The sequence below is a fragment of the Entelurus aequoreus genome, linkage group LG02 (assembly GCF_033978785.1).
Source record: "Entelurus aequoreus isolate RoL-2023_Sb linkage group LG02, RoL_Eaeq_v1.1, whole genome shotgun sequence".
In the NCBI taxonomy this organism is placed as follows: Eukaryota; Metazoa; Chordata; class Actinopteri; order Syngnathiformes; family Syngnathidae; genus Entelurus; species Entelurus aequoreus.
This window is the reverse complement of record NC_084732.1, coordinates 93844752-93866495: the sequence shown is the minus strand read 5'-3', so window position 1 is coordinate 93866495 and position 21744 is coordinate 93844752. Positions and strand designations below refer to the sequence as shown.

General features: G+C 35.4%; 1 protein-coding gene across 5 annotated transcripts in view; it reads right to left on the bottom strand.

Annotated features, from left to right (window-relative positions):
* LOC133641478 (ephrin type-A receptor 6-like) overlaps positions 1-21744 on the bottom strand; it is a 142706-nt gene that overhangs the window by 28490 nt on the left and 92472 nt on the right. For all 5 annotated transcript variants that reach the window (XM_062035238.1, XM_062035248.1, XM_062035229.1 and 2 more), the window contains 2 exons: positions 4064-4188; positions 1666-1828 (listed from right to left, as the gene is read on the bottom strand). In XM_062035238.1, coding sequence (XP_061891222.1) covers positions 1666-1828; positions 4064-4188 — 288 coding nt within the window. The remainder of the gene's footprint in view (positions 1-1665; positions 1829-4063; positions 4189-21744) is intronic.

The following is a 21744-nucleotide window of genomic DNA, read 5'->3' as shown; positions in this document are numbered from 1 at the left end:
TAGAGGGCCGCCAAAAAAAGATCAGTTTCTCTGCTGTGGTCCGTACTCAGTTGTGATGCACTGTTCCGCCACTTGTGGCAGTAATGACAATATCAAACAAAAAAAGCGGTGTGGCGCTAAAGTCATAGAGAAGTTTCTTGAGCGCAAAAAATATGACTAAAGCGGAGAACCTGTATTTTCATTTACAGTTAAAATTTTAGCCGCTTGATATTTCTGATTGATTACAAAACTTTAAGGAGGTCGTCATGGAAGTAAACAAGGTCGGAGTCGAAATACTCTTAATATTCAATTATATTAATTATATATCCATTTATATTAATATAATATACACATATAATACATATAAATACACACATATATACACATTATTACCCATATTTATGTATATAAACATATGTACGCATTTATGTATATATACACATATATGTAAGTTAATTATATTTATATAGCGCTTTTCTCTAGTGACTCAAGGTACTTTACATAGTGAAACCCAATATCTAAGTTACATTTAAATCAGTATGGTTGGCACTGGGAGCAGGTGGGTAAAGTGTCTTGCCCAAGGACACAACGGCAGTGACTAGGATGGCAGAAGCTGGGATGGCAGAAGCAGGGATCGAACCTGGAACCCTCAAGTTGCTGGCACAGCCACTCTACCAACCGAGCTTTACCGCCCCTATATGTATATACACACATCACATGTATATGTACTCATATATGTACTGTATATATACACAAATATGTATAAACACACATATATATATATATATATATATATATACAGTATATATATATATATATATATATATATATATATATATATATATATATATATATATACTGTATATATATATATATATATATATATATATATATATATATATATATATATATATATATATATACTGTATATATTGTATATATATATGTATATGTGTGTACATATTATATTAATATAAATGGATATATAATTAATATAATTGAATATTATGAGTATGTGGAAGTTCGATACATATATACATACATATATATATGTATGTATACACACACACATATATATATATATACACATATATATATGTATATATACACACACATATTTGTATATGAATATACACAATTACACACATATATACACACATATGTATATATATATATGTGTGTGTACATAATATATTAATATAAATGGATATATAATTTATATAATTGAATATTATGAGTATGTGAAAGTTCGATACATATATACATACATATATATATATATGTATATATACACACACACATATATATATATACACATATATATATGTATATATATACACACATATTTGTATATAAATATACACAATTACACACATATATACACACACATATATACACACATATGTATATATATATATATATATATATATATATATATATATATATATATATATATATATATATATATATATATATATATATATATATTTATATATATATATATATATATATATATATATATATATATATATATATATATATATATATATATATATATATATATATATATATATACATTTCTTTCTAAAGAAATGGATCATGCTTCAGGAAGCGCCGACACGTTTCACTGATCCATCGAAAATTCTTTCAAACTCCTCAGAGGATTTACCTGATTGTTGTCCATACCTTCAGCTGTGGTGGAGAACTCAAAGTTGGAACTGTAAGCGGTGTAGCCAGCAGTTGTGCGCGCACGTACGTGGAAGACATAGACGGTGGCGGCTCTGAGGCCCGACACCACCACACTGGGAGTGCTGGTCCGTGTGGACGAGTAGCTCAGCTGCTCTTCTTCCTAAAGCAGACAAGAGATAATGCCAGAGAGACTCCTTCAATTCACTTCATTAGTTCATGTGGCACTTTTAAAAACAAGCAAAGTGCTGTGCAGACATAACCACACCACAACCACGCCAAGCAGAGTTAAAGGTGGAATTGATCACAGCAGGATGAATTAAACATCTATAATAAGACTGTAATAACTAAGTAGTGCACATTAAAACATCTATAATAAGACTATAATAACTAACTGGTGCACATTCAAACATCTATAATAAGACTATAATAACTAACTGGTGCACATTAAAACATCTACAATAAGACTATAATAACTAACTGGTGCACATTAAAACATCTATAATAAGACTATAATAACTAAGTAGTGCACATTCAAACATCTATAATAAGACTATAATAACTAACTGGTGCACATTAAAACATCTACAATAAGACTATAATAACTAACTGGTGCACATTCAAACATCTATAATAAGACTATAATAACTAACTGGTGCACATTCAAACATCTATAATAAGACTATAATAACTAACTAGTGCACATTAAAACATCTATAATAAGACTATAATAACTAACTGGTGCACATTAAAACATCTATAATAAGACTATAATAACTAACTGGTGCACATTAAAACATCTATAATAAGACAATAATAACTAACTAGTGCACATTAAAACATCTATAATAAGACTATATTAACTAACTGGTGCACATTAAAACATCTACAATAAGACTATAATAACTAACTGGTGCACTTTCAAACATCTACAATAAGACTATAATAACTAACTGGTGCACATTAAAACATCTATAATAAGACTATAATAACTAACTGGTGCACATTAAAACATCTATAATAAGACTATAATAACTAACTGGTGCACATTAAAACATCTATAATAAGACTATAATAACTAACTGGTGCACATTAAAACATCTATAATAAGACTATAATAACTAACTGGTGCACATTAAAACATCTATAATAAGACTATAATAACTAACCGGTGCACATTAAAACATCTACAATAAGACTATAATAACTAACTGGTGCACATTAAAACATGTATAATAAGACTATAATAACTAACTGGTGCACATTAAAACATCTACAATAAGACTATAATAACTAACTAGTACACATTAGAACATGTACAATAAGAGTAACTAACTAGTGCACATTAAAACATGTACAATAAGAGTAACTAACTAGTGCACATTAAAACATGTACAATAAGAGTAACTAACTAGTGCACATGATGCAGGGACAGTGGAAGAACACACTTACTGCAGTAATGACATTTTCATTGATTATACTATATTATTATTTTTTTTTTTTTAAATGTTCCTTTATATTATGCCTGCAATTTTTCTACAATTTTTCTACACATTAATCGGTCCCTCCAGGATTTTCTTGTTTCTTGTCATTGTCATAAATATATACATATATATGTTTCACCCTTAGGGCTCCCCTCAAGTTTGATCCAGTCATTTACAATTTTTATATATATTTTTTTAATTCAACACTTGAATCTCTAGATCAACTCCAGGTCTACCCGTCAATATAACTATTTAAAAGAAATAAAAAAATGTTTAATGCCCTTTTTGTCAGAAAAAAATATATTTTTTAGGACGAACAGGCAAAATATGCAATATTTATAATATTTTTATTTTTCAAAACTGTCATTGCTCTGAAAATATTGATGAAATAAAATCAATGTTTTTAATTATTGACCTATTTGAGGTTCTAATTACACACCAAAAAATGTTCAATGTGGAATTTTTTGGGGGGTGATTAGATCCTCAAATATTAAATATTTTTAAAGGACTGATAGTTTTTAAAAATAAAAAAGTCCCAATAAAATTATGAGGCATCCAAAAGGGCTCCACTCAAAAAAATGCAAAAAATGTGTCATCCCTTTTTTTTTTTTTTTAAACTTTTAACACTTGAATCTCTAAATCTCGGCACTACAATATGGTGGAAAAGTTGTTATTTTTTTCCGAAAGTGAAACTTGCATTATGTATGTTAAGGCATTTCCTAATGTCTATGATTATTGCAAATGAAAGCTTATAGTTTATACAACAACAAACCACATATTCGGTCATATAATTTGAATATGGTGGAAAAAACCTGCTAAATGAGTGTAAACGGGTGTCACTCTTAAATGTGCACTTTGTTCAAATGTGTTAGTGCAGTGTGATTTGGCCATCATAAGTAGATAATGATCACTACCTTCTCGTAGTATTTGACCTCATAGTCCACAATGTCCAAGGGCGGATGTTCCTCTTCTGTCCAGGAGAGGGCGATACTGCTACCAGTGGCCCAGTCCTTCTTGATGACCCCCACCAGAGCAGGACCTTAAAAGGAAAAAACAACCAACCGCTTTAGTGGAAAAATCCTGCAATAGTAATACAAAAAAAAAAAAGAGGTCATTTTAAATCCAAATCATTTAAGAGACAGCTCGACGTGAGTCAAGACATATAAATGTATATATTTATATAGTGAATATTGACCACAAAAGATTGACTGAAGTCAGCATCAGACATTTTTTTTTACTCTTGAAATGAACTCTAAAGTGATTCCACACCTCTCAGAGATGTGCCTTCAAAGAACATTCTGAAGTGTCTTCAGACAACATGAGAAAAGTTTTCACAACTCCAAATGGAAAATGAAAACACACACACACACACACACACACACACACACACACACACACACACACACACACACACACACACACACACACACACACACACACACACACGCACACACACACACACACACGTGGTAGACAGTGCCGCTGGCATATAAGTACATAACATTCACTGGCTGAAGACAACAAGTGCAATAGTCTGCTTTCAGCCAGGAGGATATGTCAGATATTTACATTTCAAGAAAAAACGTTTTTTATTTTTTTATTTTGAATATGATCCACAATCCTGACATGATGATAATCACAATCATGAGAATTTGTAATCCCTCTAGGAATTGTGAAATATTTTAAAGTCGTATATACACTACCGTTCAAAAGTTTGGGGTCACCCAAACAATTTTGTGTTTGAGCCTTCATTTCTAAGACCAAGAATAGACTGTCGAGTTTCAGATGAAAGTTCTCTTTTTCTGGCCATTTTGAGCGTTTAATTGACCCCGCAAATGTGATGCTCCAGAAACTCAATCTGCTCAAACGAAGGTCAGTTTTGTAGCTTCTGTAACGAGCTAAACTGTTTTCAGATGTGTGAACATGATTGCACAAGGGTTTTCTAATCATCAATTAGCCTTCTGAGCCAATGAGCAAACACATTGTACCATTAGAACACTGGAGTGATAGTTGCTGGAAATGGGCCTCTATACATATAGACATTGCACCAAAAACCAGACATTTGCAGCTAGAATAGTCATTTACCACATTAGCAATGTATAGAGTGTATTTCTTTAAAGTTAAGACTAGTTTAAAGTTATCTTCATTGAAAAGTACAGTGCTTTTCCTTCAAAAATAAGGACATTTCAATGCGACCCCAAACTTTTGAACGGTAGTGTATGCTGTGAGGTAATTGGAGCCTTGAATAGGTCAATAACTCATTGATTGAAACTTGTATTAGTAGATTGCACAGTACAGTACATATTCTGTACAATTGACCACTAAATGGTAACACCCCAATAAGTTTTTCAACTTGTTTAAGTCGGGGTCCACGTTAATCAATTCATGGTAAACAATTGGTAATGGCAATTTTACGTTTTTATTTATTTTTGGTTTGTTTGTTTTATGCCCTTTTTGCCAAACAAAACTTTGTTTTTTATTTGTAATATTTTCCCCAAAAAATATTTCAAAGTGGAATTTTTGATGTGAAGTAATTAGAGCCATAAATAGATCAATAACTCATAACAACATTGAATTTGATTTGTTATTATTTTTTGAGTAATGACAGTTTTAAAGGCCTACTGAAAGCCACTACTACCGACCACGCAGTCTGATAGTTTATATATCTATGATGAAATCTTAACATTGCAACACATGCCAATACGGCCGGGTTAACTTATAAAGTGCAATTTTAAATTTCCCGGCAAATTTCCGTCTGAACACGTTTCGATATGATGACGTATGCGCGTGACGTCAACGGTTGAAGCGGAAGTATTCGGAGCCCATTGAATCCAATACAAAAAGCTCTGTTTTCATCTCAAAATTCCACAGTATTCTGGACATCTGTGTTGGTGAATCTTTTGCAATTTGTTTAATGAACAATGGAGACTGCAAAGAAGAAAGCTGTAGTTGGGATCGGTGTATTAGCGGCTGGCTGCAGCAACACAAGCAGGAGGACTTTGAGGATAGCAGACGCGCTAGCCGAACGACCTCACCTTGACTTCCTCTGTCTCCGGGCCGCCAACCGCATCGGTGATCGGGTGAAGTCCTTCGTCGTACCGTCGATCGCTGGAACGCAGGTGAGCACGGGTCGTGATGAGCAGATGAGAGCTGGCGTAGGTGCAGAGCTAATATTTTTAGCATAGCTCTGTCGAGGTTCCGTAGCTAAGTTAGCTTCAATGGCGTCGTTAGCAACAGCATTGCTAAGCTTCGCCAAGCTGGAAAGCATTATGTGTTTACATGTCCAGAGTTTGGTAGTATTGTTGATCTTCTGTCTATCCTTCCAGTCAGGGGCTTATTTGTTTTGTTTCTATATGCAGTAAAGCCCGATGCTATCACGTTAGCTCCGTAGCTAAAGAGCTTCGCCGATGTATTGTCGTGGAGATAAAAGTCACTGTGAATGTCCATTTCGCGTTCTCGACTCTCATTTTCAAGAGGATATAGTATCCGAGGTGGTTTGAAATACAAATCCGTGATCCACAATAGAAAAAGGAGAGAGTGTGGAATCCAATGAACCCTTGTACTTAAGTTACGGTCAGAGCGAAAAAAGATGCGTCCTGCACTGCACGCTAGTCCTTCACTCTCACGTTCCTCATCCACGAATCTTTCATCCTGGCTCAAATTAATGGGGTAATCGTCGCTTTGTCGGTCCGAATCTCTCTCACTGCTGGTGTAAACAATGGGGAAATGTGAGCAGTCCTTCCTCCGGTGTCGTCACGCTACTTCCGGTATAGGCAAGGCTTTTTTTTTATCAGAGACCAAAAGTTGCGAACTTTATCGTCGTTGTTCTCCAATAAATCCTTTCAGCAAAAATATGGCAATATCGCAAAATGATCAAGTATGACACATAGAATGGATCTGCTATCCCCGTTTAAATAAAAACAATTCATTTCAGTAGGCCTTTAAAGAAAAATAAATAAAACAGCCTGCATAGAAACTTTTTGTGTTATTAGAGTAAATTGCAACATTTTCTTATTACATTTCAACTTTTTACTCTTTTATTCTACTTGATGATTTTTAGAGGGTGCCGGTAAAAAGTGAGCTGGGGCCCGCACTTTGGACACCCCAGGTTAAGGAGACACATTTTAAATACCAGTCACTCAGATATGGATCAGTTTATAACTCCCACCTCATTGCCAGCGCGGTCGTCGGTGTTTATTTTCCGCAGGAATGGAAAAGAGCGAGGCAAACATGCTTCACTGAGACTCAAATATTTACCATCAATTATTTATAAATCTCCCACTTAAACAGAGGCAAAGTAAAAGATGCACGCCATCTCTCGTGGAGCAAGCCGCTCTCGTTACATGAATGCAGATCCAGAGTGACACCGCCACGGTAACAATAATGGATCAGATGTACATATATATAGTCGTCATCTGCTAAGTAGCTGAGAGGAAAGACGCCAAAGGGAAGGCCAGGAAGCGACGCCTCAGAGAGGCGGCGCGTCACATGTGGTAAAGCAGACGGCACTTTCACATCTTGTCACGGCACCGTAGGTTTTCTAGCGGCAACTCAAGCCGACACGATGCGTCACAGTTCAGCGGCGCCGCCATCGCTGCTATTTTTAAAGCGGAATGGAGCAGGGCGGGGGGGGGGAAGGTGTGCGCGGAATGTAAGACTTCCACTGCTGACTGGTGCAAAACTCACACCCGAGGTGCAAAGTACGTTAATATGAGGGTAGGCCATTAAAACGCTTGATTGTGAATCACTTCCTTTTCTCATTTTTTAAAAAAGTTTTTAAACGTCTCTGAAAAGAAGCCGATTTGAAAGGCGGGTCTTATTCGTCGTGCTGCAGTCGTAACAAAATATAAACCCCAAAACCAGTGAAGTCGGCACGTTGTGTAAATGGTAAATAAAAAGAGAATACAATGATTTTGCAAATCCTTTTCAACTTACAAACCCCGTTTCCATATGAGTTGGGAAATGGTGTTAGATGTCAATATAAACGGAATACAATGATGTGCAAATCATTTTCAAGCCATATTCAGTTGAATATGCTACAAAGACAACATATTTGATGTTCAAACTGATAAAAATAATTATTTTTGGCAAATAATCATCAACTTTAGAATTTGATGCCAGCAACACGTGACAAAGAAGTTGGGAAAGGTGGCAATAAATACTGATAAAGTTGAGGAATGCTCATCAAACACTTATTTGGAACATCTCACAGGTGTGCAGGCTAATTGGGAACAGGTGGGTGCCATGATTGGGTATAAAAACAGCTTCCCAAAAAATGCTCAGTCTTTCACAAGAAAGGATGGGGCGAGGTACACCCCTTTGTCCACAAATGCGTGAGCAAATAGTCAAACAGTTGAAGAACAACGTTTCTCAAAGTGCAATTGCAAGAAATTTAGGGATTTCAACATCTACGGTCCATAATATCATCAAAAGGTTCAAAGAATCTGGAGAAATCACTCCACGTAAGCGACATGGCCCGGAAACCAACATTGAATGACCGTGACCTTCGATCCCTCAGACGACACTGTATCAAAAACCGACATCAATATCTAAAGGATATCACCACATGGGCTCAGGAACACTTCAGAAAACCACTGTCAGTAACTACAGTTGGTCGCTACATCTGTAAGTGCAAGTTAAAGCTCTACTATGCAAAGCGATAGCCATTTATCAACAACACCCAGAAAGACGTGGACAAAAGCTGCTAACTAGATAGCCATGTCTTAAAGCACCTCTTCCTGAGGGCGTTTCAGTGTTATAACTTCGCCTTTATCGTTAGTTTTGAAGCCAAAATGCGTCCGTTCTCCCTTTTCTGTCTACACACTGTGTCTGCTTGTAAGTACTCTGTGACTGCGCGCTGCCAAACATGCTCCTCTGCTCGTAAAACCAGCAATGTCACGACACACTATCATGCTTATAGGAAAAAAAAATATGGCGAACCGATACTTTTCAAACAGAGTATAGTACCGTTTTTGATTAATTAGTAACCCAATACTAAACTAGTACCGGTATACCGTACAAACCTAAACTGGACAGCAGTCGTAATCAGCTCATTTCTAAATGTTGTATAAAAACAAGATTTTATTATCAAAACTAATTCATATTTATCAACACACGGAAAAGTAGCAACAATTGCTACCTTTGAGTACCTGGAATTGGTACCGTATCAGTTTAAATGTGAACGCTACCCAGCTCTACATACAATGTACCAAAAATAAAGATGACTTTCAATCAGGTAAGAAAATACCTGATTGATAACTACGCTGAGTGAGTCATGTCAAATAAATCATGGACAAAACAGGACTGGGGGAAATAAAAAGCCAGCACCCAGTAATTGAACTGTGTTGTCTATTAGGGCGGTTTGCAAGATCACATCACACATCTGCTGACGCGGCGTACTTCGATATCAGCCACTCTTCCTGTCGGGGTGGAAGGTGGAATATCTCAATCCAGCCGCCAGCTGCAGTTATTAATGGATCATAAGTCGTTCTGCGGAATGAATGAGATGTGAAACTGCCATGTGAAATACAGAAGGGTCACTTTTTGTTTTTAAATCTCGTGCCAGGAGACAAGTCTCCTCGTCTGTCGGTTGACCACAAAAAGGAAGCAAATCGACTTTATTAAATGTTTGCGAAGCATTTTAGTAAACAAAACCAGTTTTACTTTAAGTAATATACTGTATAATGCATAATATACTCTATAATGCATATGTTCCTTTTTGACTGTACTTGAATGTATAATAGACTGTATTTATATTATTCACATGTGAATAATGCTGTATAATAGACTGTATTTATATTATTCACATGTGAATAATGCTGTATAATAGACTGTATTTATATTATTCACATGTGAATAATGCTGTATAATAGACTGTATTTATATTATTCACATGTGAATAATGCTGTATAATAGACTGTATTTATATTATTTACATGTGAATAATGCTGTATAATAGACTGTAGTTATATTATTCACATGTGAATAATGCTGTATAATAGACTGTATTTACATTATGCACATGTGAATAATGCTGTATAATAGACTGTATTTATCTTATTCACATGTGAATAATGCTGTATAATAGACTATATTTATATTATTTACATGTGAATAATGCTGTATACTAGACTGTATTTATATTATTCACATGTGAATAATGCTGTATAATAGACTCTATTTATATTATTTACATGTGAATAATGCTGTATAATAGACTTTAGTTATATTATTCACATGTGAATAATGCTGTATAATAGACTGTATTTATCTTATTCACATGTGAATAATGCTGTATAATAGACTATATTTATATTATTTACATGTGAATAATGCTGTATACTAGACTGTATTTATATTATTCACATGTGAATAATGCTGTATAATAGACTCTATTTATATTATTTACATGTGAATAATGCTGTATAATAGACTGTAGTTATATTATTCACATGTGAATAATGCTGTATAATAGACTGTATTTACATTATTCACATGTGAATAATGCTGTATAATAGACTGTATTTATCTTATTCACATGTGAATAATGCTGTATAATAGACTATATTTATATTATTTACATGTGAATAATGCTGTATAATAGACTGTAGTTATATTATTTACATGTGAATAATGCTGTATAATAGACTGTATTTATAATATTCACATGTGAATAATGCTGTATAAAAGACTGTATTTATATTATTCACATGTGAATAATGCTGTATAATAAACTATATTTATATTATTTACATGTGAATAATGCTGTATAATAGACTTCATTTATATTATTCACATGTGAATAATGCTGTATAATAGACTGTATTTATATTATTCACATGTGAATAATGCTGTATAAAAGACTGTATTTATATTATTTACATGTGAATAATGCTGTATAATAGACTGTATTTATATTATTCACATGTGAATAATTCTGTAAAAAAACAACTGTATTTATATTATTCACATGTGAATAATGCTGTATAATAGACTGTATTTATATTATTCACATGTAAATAATGCTGTATAATAGACTGTATTTATACTATTCACATGTGAATAATGCTGTATAATAGACTATATTTATATTATTTACATGTGAATAATGCTGTATAATAGACTATATTTATATTATTCGCATGTGAATAATGCTGTATAATAGACTGTATTTATATTATTCACATGTGAATAATTCTGTAAAATAGACTGTATTTATATTATTCACATGTGAATAATGCTGTATAATAGACTGTATTTATATTATTCACATGTAAATAATTCTGTATAATAGACTGTATTTATATTATTCACATGTAAATAATGCTGTATAATAGACTGTATTTATACTATTCACATGTGAATAATGCTGTATAATAGACTGTATTTATATTATTCACATGTGAATAATGCTGTATAAAAGACTGTATTTATATTATTTACATGTGAATAATGCTGTATAATAGACTGTATTTATATTATTCACATGTGAATAATTCTGTAAAAAAAACAACTGTATTTATATTATTCACATGTGAATAATGCTGTATAATAGACTGTATTTATATTATTCACATGTAAATAATGCTGTATAATAGACTGTATTTATACTATTCACATGTGAATAATGCTGTATAATAGACTATATTTATATTATTTACATGTGAATAATGCTGTATAATAGACTATATTTATATTATTCGCATGTGAATAATGCTGTATAATAGACTGTATTTATATTATTCACATGTGAATAATTCTGTAAAATAGACTGTATTTATATTATTCACATGTGAATAATGCTGTATAATAGACTGTATTTATATTATTCACATGTAAATAATTCTGTATAATAGACTGTATTTATATTATTCACATGTAAATAATGCTGTATAATAGACTGTATTTATACTATTCACATGTGAATAATGCTGTATAATAGACTGTATTTATAATATTCACACGTGAATAATGCTGTATAATAGACTGTATTTATATTATTCACATGTAAATAATGCTGTATAATAGACTGTATTTATATTATTCACATGTAAATAATGCTGTATAATAGACTGTATTTATATTATTCACATGTGAATAATGCTGTATAATAGACTGTATTTATATTATTCACATGTGAATAATGCTGTATAATAAACTATATTTATATTATTCACATGTAAATAATGCTGTATAATAGACTGTATTTATATTATTCACATGTAAATAATGCTGTATAATAGACTGTATTTATACTATTCACATGTGAATAATGCTGTATAATAGACTGTATTTATATTATTCACATGTGAATAATGCTGTATAATAGACTGTATTTATATTATTCACATGTGAATAATGCTGTATAATAGACTGTATTTATATTATTCACATGTGAATAATGCTGTATAATAGACTGTATTTATATTATCCACATGTGAATAATGCTGTATAATAGACTGTATTTATATTATTCACATGTGAATAATGCTGTATAATAAACTATATTTATATTATTCACATGTAAATAATGCTGTATAATAGACTGTATTTATATTATTCACATGTAAATAATGCTGTATAATAGACTGTATTTATACTATTCACATGTGAATAATGCTGTATAATAGACTGTATTTATATTATCCACATGTGAATAATGCTGTATAATAGACTGTATTTATATTATTCACATGTAAATAATGCTGTATAATAGACTGTATTTATATTATTCACATGTGAATAATGCTGTATAATAGACTGTATTTATATTATTCACATGTGAATAATGCTGTATAATAGACTGTATTTATATTATTCACATGTGAATAATGCTGTATAATCGACTGTATTTATATTATTCTCATGTGAATAATTCTGTATAATAGACTGTATTTATATTATTCACATGTAAATAATGCTGTATAATAGACTGTATTTATATTATTCACATGTAAATAATGCTGTATAATAGACTGTATTTATATTATTCACATGTAAATAATGCTGTATAATAGACTGTATTTATACTATTCACATGTGAATAACGCTGTATAATAGACTGTATTTATAATATTCACACGTGAATAATGCTGTATAATAGACTGTATTTATATTATTCACATGTAAATAATGCTGTATAATAGACTGTATTTATATTATCCACATGTGAATAATGCTGTATAATAGACTGTATTCATATTATTCACATGTAAAAAATATTTAAGTGTTTATTGTTTATTGTGAGCGAACTGTGGTGCTGAATTTCCCCCAGGGATCAATAAACTACTTTCTATTCTATAGAAATTGATCAGAGCTGTTTCTCTATTTTATGGAGGAATGTAATTAATCATAGAACTGCCACCTAAAAAAACCTTTAATAAAAGTGTAGATTTTGAATGGAGAATCGTTACCCCCGAGAATCGAATCAAATCGTGAACATCCCAAAGATTATCGGCCCTACAGTTGAGTAAAAAAGTCTGTTTTTGCTGCACCTTTTTGAAAAAGCTTCTGCAAAGTCCTGCACTTTAAGGTTGCGACAATCACCCCCAAAAAAAAGCCTGCGAAATCCTGCAGCGACTGAATAAATTCCCAGAACCATTGCAGGTCAAACTAATGCTGACATAAATGACTTTTTTTAGAAGATGTAACGACATTAAAGCAAACAACTTTCAAAACTTGCAGGAAAGTTACTTACACTTTCGGGCCTAATTGAGCTTTTCATTCATTGTTACTCCATCCATATGCTGCGTCTAATCGTCTCTTTGTTAGCTCTGCTCTTTTTTTTCCCTCCTTCCTCTTTCGAGCACATCCTGGGGGAAATTTAAGCCGCAGCACTAAATACTCTAAATTTCTATCAGTTGCTAATTAGAACAGATTTCAGTTTGCTGTTCAATTTGATGCCGTGCAGGGTTGTTTGTAATCATTTGGTGTTTGCAAACAGCATCCTGCTGCCGGCAAACACAACGCATGCTGAGGGGAACCTACGGGGAATGTATTGTTCTCATATAGACGTCTTGGCTTTTGTCCTGCTGCGAAGGCGGGTCGGACCCTGCGCTGGTCTCCGGTCAATCACGCGTGGACAAACAATTCCCCGCTGACACACACCTACGGGCCATTTCCAGCCTTAAAGGGGAAGTGCACTTTTTTGGGGGGGGGGATTGTTTGAATCATTCACAATCCCATGTAAGACAAGAACACATGTGTTTGTCTTTTTGTATGCATTCTAAGTCGTAAAATACGGCTAGTACGAGATGGCTAATGAGAATACACTATTCCGCTCATAAAGACGCCTTAAAAAACATCCAAAAACCACCAAGAATACTTCATTTACATCTCCTGACCTAAACAATAACCAAATATTAAGAATATTGTTATTATAAGTGCTAACGCAGACAAACTATTTTTAGCTGACTAGCGCTAACTAGCTTAAACTGCTACATTGACATATTGAGCCGGTGAGCTGCTGGATCGCCTCTGAGCTGGTGAAAGTTACCGTATTTTCCTTACTATAAGGCGCACTTAAAATAATTTTTCTCCCCTCAAAACTCAACAGTGCGTCTTATGTACGGAATAATTCTGGTTGTGCTTACCGACCTCGAAGCAATTTTACTTGGTACATAGTGTAATAAGTGTGACCAGTAGATGGCAGTCACACATAAGAGATACGTGTAGACTGCAATATGATGGCAGTCACACATAAGAGATACGAGTAGACTGCAATATGATGGCAGTCGCACATAAGAGATACGTGTAGACTGCAATATGATGGCAGTCGCACATAAGAGATACGTGTAGACTGCAATATGATGGCAGTCGCACATAAGAGATACGTGTAGACTGCAATATGATGGCAGTCACACATAAGAGATACGTGTAGACTGCAATATGATGGCAGTCACACATAAGAGATACGCGTAGACAGCAATATGATGGCAGTCACACATAAGAGATACGCGTAGACTGCAATATGATGGCAGTCACACATAAGAGATACGTGTAGACTGCAATATGATGGCAGTCACACATAAGAGATACGTGTAGACTGCATTATGATGGCAGTCACACATAAGAGATACGCGTAGACTGCAATATGATGGCAGTCACACATAAGAGATACGTGTAGACTGCAATATGATGGCAGTCGCACATAAGACATACGTGTAGACTGCAATATGATGGCAGTCACACATAAGAGATACGTGTAGACTGCAATATGATGGCAGTCACACATAAGAGATACGTGTAGACTGCCTTATGATGGCGGTCACACATAAGAGATAAGCGTAGACTGCAATAGGATGGCAGTCACACATAAGAGATACGTGTAGACTGCAATAGGATGGCAGTCACACATAAGAGATACGTGTAGACTGCATTATGATGGCAGTCACACATAAGAGATACGCGTGGACAGCAATATGATGGCAGTCACACATAAGAGATACGTGTAGACTGCAATATGATGGCAGTCACACATAAGAGATACACGTAGACTGCAATATGATGGCAGTCACACATAAGAGATACGCGTAGACTGCAATATGATGGCAGTCGCACATAAGAGATACGTGTAGACTGCAATATGATGGCAGTCACACATAAGAGACACGTGTAGCCTGCATTATGATGGCAGTCGCACATAAGAGATACGTGTAGACTGCAATATGATGGAAGTCACACATAAGAGATACGCGTAGACTACAATATGATGGCAGTCACACATAAGAGATACGCGTAGACTGCAATATGATGGCAGTCGCACATAAGAGATACGTGTAGACTGCAATATGATGGCAGTCGCACATAAGAGATACGTGTAGACTGCAATATGATGGCAGTCACACATAAGAGATACGTGTAGACTGCAATATGATGGCAGTCACACATAAGAGATACGTGTAGACTGCATTATGATGGCAGTCACACATAAGAGATAAGCGTAGACTGCAATAGGATGCAGTCACACATAAGAGATACGTCTAGACTGCAATAGGATGGCAGTCACACATAAGAGATACGTCTAGACTGCAATAGGATGGCAGTCACACATAAGAGATACATGTAGACTGCATTATGATGGCAGTCACACATAAGAGATATGTGTAAACTACAATATGATGGCAATAATCAAGAAACAAAACCAGGTGTGAAACGCCCAATGGTCCTAGCAACAGAAAAAAGTAACTAAGGGAGACTTGGGAGCCCCAACAACAAACCATAAACAAACATGATCTGTAGTGACAGATCATGACACATTCTATGATTAATTCTTCATCTAAACGGGAAGATATAAACATCCCATTAGTCGGCATCCCAGTGAGAGCAGACATAGTGGAGTAAGTGATTATTTTATTATGTTTGTAGTTTGTACTTCTTGTTTACCACTTAGCAATACTGCTACATGCCGGATGCGATTATCGCTCAGCTTCTAAAACTCATCCTCTGTATACTCAGGTTCAAAAATATATATAATTTGTCCCCAAGTAGTCTTTGTTGGCTCTCGTGAAGCCTGCCATGATTAGTAGTGTTGTTGTTGTTGAAGGGAAAAGCCAACGTGGTGATGCATCTGTGAAATGTATACACCGCCGTATGCTTAAAATGAGCAAAATACGTAAATATGACATGTTATAATGAATGTGTCTGTGACTACATTACATACTGCTACATGCTGGATGCGTTTATCGCTCAGCTTCTAAAACTCATCCTCTGTGTACTCAGGCTCAAAAACATATATAATTTGTCCCCAAGTAGTCTTTGTTCGCTCTCGTGAAGCCTGCCATGATTAGTAGTGTTGTTGTTGTTGTTAAAGGGAAAAGCCATCTGTGAAATTAATACGCCGCTGTATGCTTAAAATGAGCAAAATACTTAAATATTACATGTTAGTATGAATGTGTCTGTTACTACATTACATACTGCTACATGCTGGATGCGTTTATCGCTCAGCTTCTAAAACTCATCCTCTGTATACTCAGGCTCAAAAATATATATAATTTGTCCCCAAGTAGTCTTTGTTGGCTCTCGTGAAGCCTGCCATGATTAGTAGTGTTGTTGTTGTTGAAGGGAAAAGCCAACGTGGTGATGCATCGGTGAAATTAATACGCCGCTGTATGCTTAAAATGAGCAAAATACGTAAATATGACATGTTATAATGAATGTGTCTGTGACTACATTACATACTGCTACATGCTGGATGCGATTATCGCTCAGCTTTTAAGACTCATCCTCTGTATACTCAGGCTCAAAAATATATATAATTTGTTCCCAAGTAGTCTTTGTTGGCTCTCGTGTAGCCTGCCATGATTAGTAGTGTTGTTGTTGTTGTTAAAGGGAAAAGCCATCTGTGAAATTAATACGCCGCTGTATGCTTAAAATGAACAAAATACGTAAATATGACATGTTATAATGAATGTGTCTGTGACTACATTACATACTGCGACATGCTGGATGCGTTCATCGCTCAGCTTCTAAAACTCATCCTCTGTATACTCAGGTTCAAAAATATATATAATTTGTCCCCAAGTAGTCTTTGTTCGCTCTCGTGAAGCCTGCCATGATTAGTAGTGTTGTTGTTGTTGAAGGGAAAAGCCAACGTGGTGATGCATCGGTGAAATTAATACGCCGCCGTATGCTTAAAATGAGCAAAATACGTAAATATGACATGTTATAATGAATGTGTCTGTGACTACATTACATACTGCTACATGCTGGATGCGATTATCGCTCAGCTTTTAAGACTCATCCTCTGTATACTCAGGCTCAAAAATATATATAATTTGTCCCCAAGTAGTCTTTGTTGGCTCTCGTGTAGCCTGTCATGATTAGTAGTGTTGTTGTTGTTGAAGGGAAAAGCCAACGTGGTGATGCATCTGTGAAATTAATACGCCGCCGTATGCTAAAAATGAACAAAATACGTAAATATGACATGTTATAATGAATGTGTCTGTGACTACATTACATACTGCTACATGCTGGATGCGTTTATCACTCAGCTTCTAAAACTCATCCTCTGTATACTCGGGCTCAAAAATATAAGGTCCTTGGTCATCATTTGTCCAAGCAGGGAGGTAATCTGAAGTGGTACTCGGTGGACAAAGTTTGAGAACCACTATAGGCGGAATAGTGCGACTACTATTGGCTCCATTGTTAGCTGACTTTTGCTAAAGTTTATTTACTAGTTAGAATGCACAAAAAGAGACAAACACGCGCTCTTGTCTTACAAAATGACTGTGAATGATTGGCAAAAAAATAAAAAAATAAATAAAAAATGTGGTTTCTGTTGAAACTTCAGAAAGGAGGGTACCTGCAGAGAACCTCTTGCATCGTAATGGAGACATTTGGAGTGTAGCACATGCACGTTGTTATGCTGGAAAACAAGATCCCTACACACGGACACAATCTTTGTAAGCGGCGTCGCAGCCGTCGCGGCCGTACGGAACCTGCATCATTTTCCGTGTAACCGGGGCCATAAAAATGCATAACTTGGCGGAGGAGAACCTCCCCATTACTGGAGGGGATCTCTGCTATGTATGTATTAGCATGCATAGAGAGTGCTGATATGTGCAGCGTTTAAGCTCTGCTGAAGGGGCGGTGTGCATATGTAACGCTACTGCCAAAAAAAGTCAACTCAAATCATTTTCAGGAGAAATTTTCAGTAGATGCATTTTGAGTAAGATACTGTTCAGGTGCAGGTAAACACGCTGATGTCGAGCGACAAGCATTTATGTCCGAGACGTGGCTGCCAAACATTCATTTATATTCATGTACCGAATCCTGCACTTTTTTTTTTTTAGCACCTGCCGAATCCATACTTGCCAACCTTGAGACCTAGACTGGAAATGTCCGATAATGGCTTTTTTGCCGATTATTGCCCAACTCTTAATTACCGATTCCGATATCAACCAATACCGATATATACAGTCGTGGAATTAACACATTATTATGTCTGATTTTGTTGTGATGCCCCGCTGGATGCATTTGGTGGTAGCGAGGGTGTATATCGTAGCGTCCCGGAAGAGTTAGTGCTGCAAGGGGTTCTGGGTATTTGTTCTGTTGGTGTTTATGTTGTGTTACGGTACGGATGTTCTCCGGAAATGTGTTTGTCATTCTTGTTTGGTGTGGGTTCACAGTGTGGCGCATATTTGTAACAGTGTTAAAGTTGTTTATACGGACACCCTCAGTGTGACCTGTATGGCTGTTGACCAAGTATGCCTTGCATTCACTTGTGTGTGTGTGTGTAAAAGCCACAGATTATTGGGGGAAAAGCGGACTTGACGACAGGTTGTAGAGGGCGATAAAGGCAGTGCCTTTAAGGCAGTGGTCCCCAACCACCGGGCCGCGGACCGATTGGTACCGGGCCGCACAAGAAATAAAAAAAATAATAAAAAAAAGTGTTTTTATTTTTATTAAATCAACATAAAAAACACAATATATCAATATAGATCAATACAGTCTGCAGAGATACAGTCCGTAAGCACACATGATTGTATTTCTTTATGAAAAAAAAATAAAATTATTATTATTTTTTTAAATTTGTTGTCCGGGTGGAAATCGGGAGACATTCGGCAGATTTTAGGGAGGGGCACTGAAATTCGGGAGTCTCCTGGGAAAATCGGGAGGGTTGGCAAGTATGGCCGAATCCCCGAAAAATACGGTGAATAAAGCAAAGCTCCACTTTTCCTAAAATGCGCTAGCTTGATGCTAATATACATCGGATTTGCTGTTCACATGCTACCGTTTAGCATTAGCGATTTTACACGGCCATGTCAACGCCTCCAAATTAGTGAATGAAAACTGTCCGATTCGGAATTCATTTTTTGTCAAATCCGATCTTTTTAGTGTCCGTTCACTTTACAAAAAAACCCCCCCAAAAAAAGATTTCTAACGTGAATGCAATCTTACGGAAGTTAAGTGAATTTATATAGCACTTTTCTCTAGTGACTCAAAGCACTTTTACATAGTGAAACCCAATATCTAAGTTACATTTAAACCAGTGTGGGTGGCACTGGGAGCAGGCGGGTAAAGTGTCTTGCCCAAGGACACAACGGCAGTGACTAGGATGGCGGAAGCGGGGATCGAACCTGGAACCCTCAAGTTGCTGGCACGACCTCTCTGCCAACCGAGCTATGCCGCCTCACGTGCAACACGGCTTTCACCCGAGTCGATCTCTGGCGCATGTGTGGCTATTGCAAGGATTTTGTGCAAAGTCAGCATTTTCTGAATGGAAATATTGGACGTAGAAGATAATAACAACACACGTAGTAAATTAACAAAATAAAACGCCTATATTCTTCTCTGTTATGCTATAAGTGCCATGTGTTGCTCTATAGCATAAATGCTACCATCACAATAATGATAATAATAAAAATATGAATTGACTTATACGCACTTTTTTTTTTGCACCTGCCAAATCCCCGAAAAATACGGTGAATAAAGCAAAGCTCCACTTTACCTAAAATGCGCTAGCTTGATGCTAATATACATCGGCTTTGCTGTTCACATGCTACCGATTAGCGTTAGCGATTTTACACGGCGATGTCGACGCCTCCAAATTAGTTAATGAATACTAAAACTAAGGCAGGGTCGGATGTCCGATTCGGAATTTTTTTTGGGTCAAATCCGATTTTTTTAGTGGCCGTTCACGTTACAAAGAAGAAAAAAACATGCCAAAACACCATGAACTGTACACTACCGAGTCATACCAAAGACTATAAAAATGGGACCCAATACCTCCCTGCTTGGCACTCAGCATCAAGGGTTGGAGTTGGGGGTTAAATCACCAAAATGATTCCCGGGCGCGGCACCGCTGCTGCCCACTGCTCCCCAAGGGGATGGGTCAAATGCAGAGGACAAATTTCACCACATCTAGTGTGTGTGTGACAATCATTGGTACTTTAATCTTTAATTCATCTTTAATCTACTGCCATCTAACGTCTCGGACTTGCAACTGTAATTGAGACTCAGAAATGTGATAATGTAACAAGATATAATGACTGGACAGAATATTCATAATCAGCTAATTTTTTAAATGTTGCAATTAAAAAAAAGAGATTTTATTGTCAAAAACAATTAATATTCACCAACATACAGAAAAGTAACAACTTTTGCACCCCTTGAGCCGGGGTGCAAAAAAAAGAATCTAATTTCCGATTAATCGCGATTCTTATTTGTAACAATTCTTAATCGATAAAAAAATTAATAAAAAATAGATTTTTAAAAAAATGTATTTATGTATTGAGTACTGGTATCGATTCCAAGGCGCCGGGAAATCGGTTCAAATGTACGCTTCCCTGGGCAAAATGTCCGAAGAAAACAGCTTAACCTCCAACCGAACACTCCACGGTTGGAGATAAGAGAGATGTAGAAAGGACAGGAGGTGCAAGACGAGCTGTGAAGACGTCCCACAAGGATGGATCTCCACAGCATCTAAGCATATAAATAGATGCCGGCCTTATTCCCAGAGGAAAGTGGATGAAAACAGAAGGGGGCTCTCTTGAGGAAAAGCAGAGAGAGAAGATGAAAAGTGAATTCCCCGAATAGGGACGCCATATTACACTGAGAATACACAAATATAAACAACTGACCTGATTACTTGAAA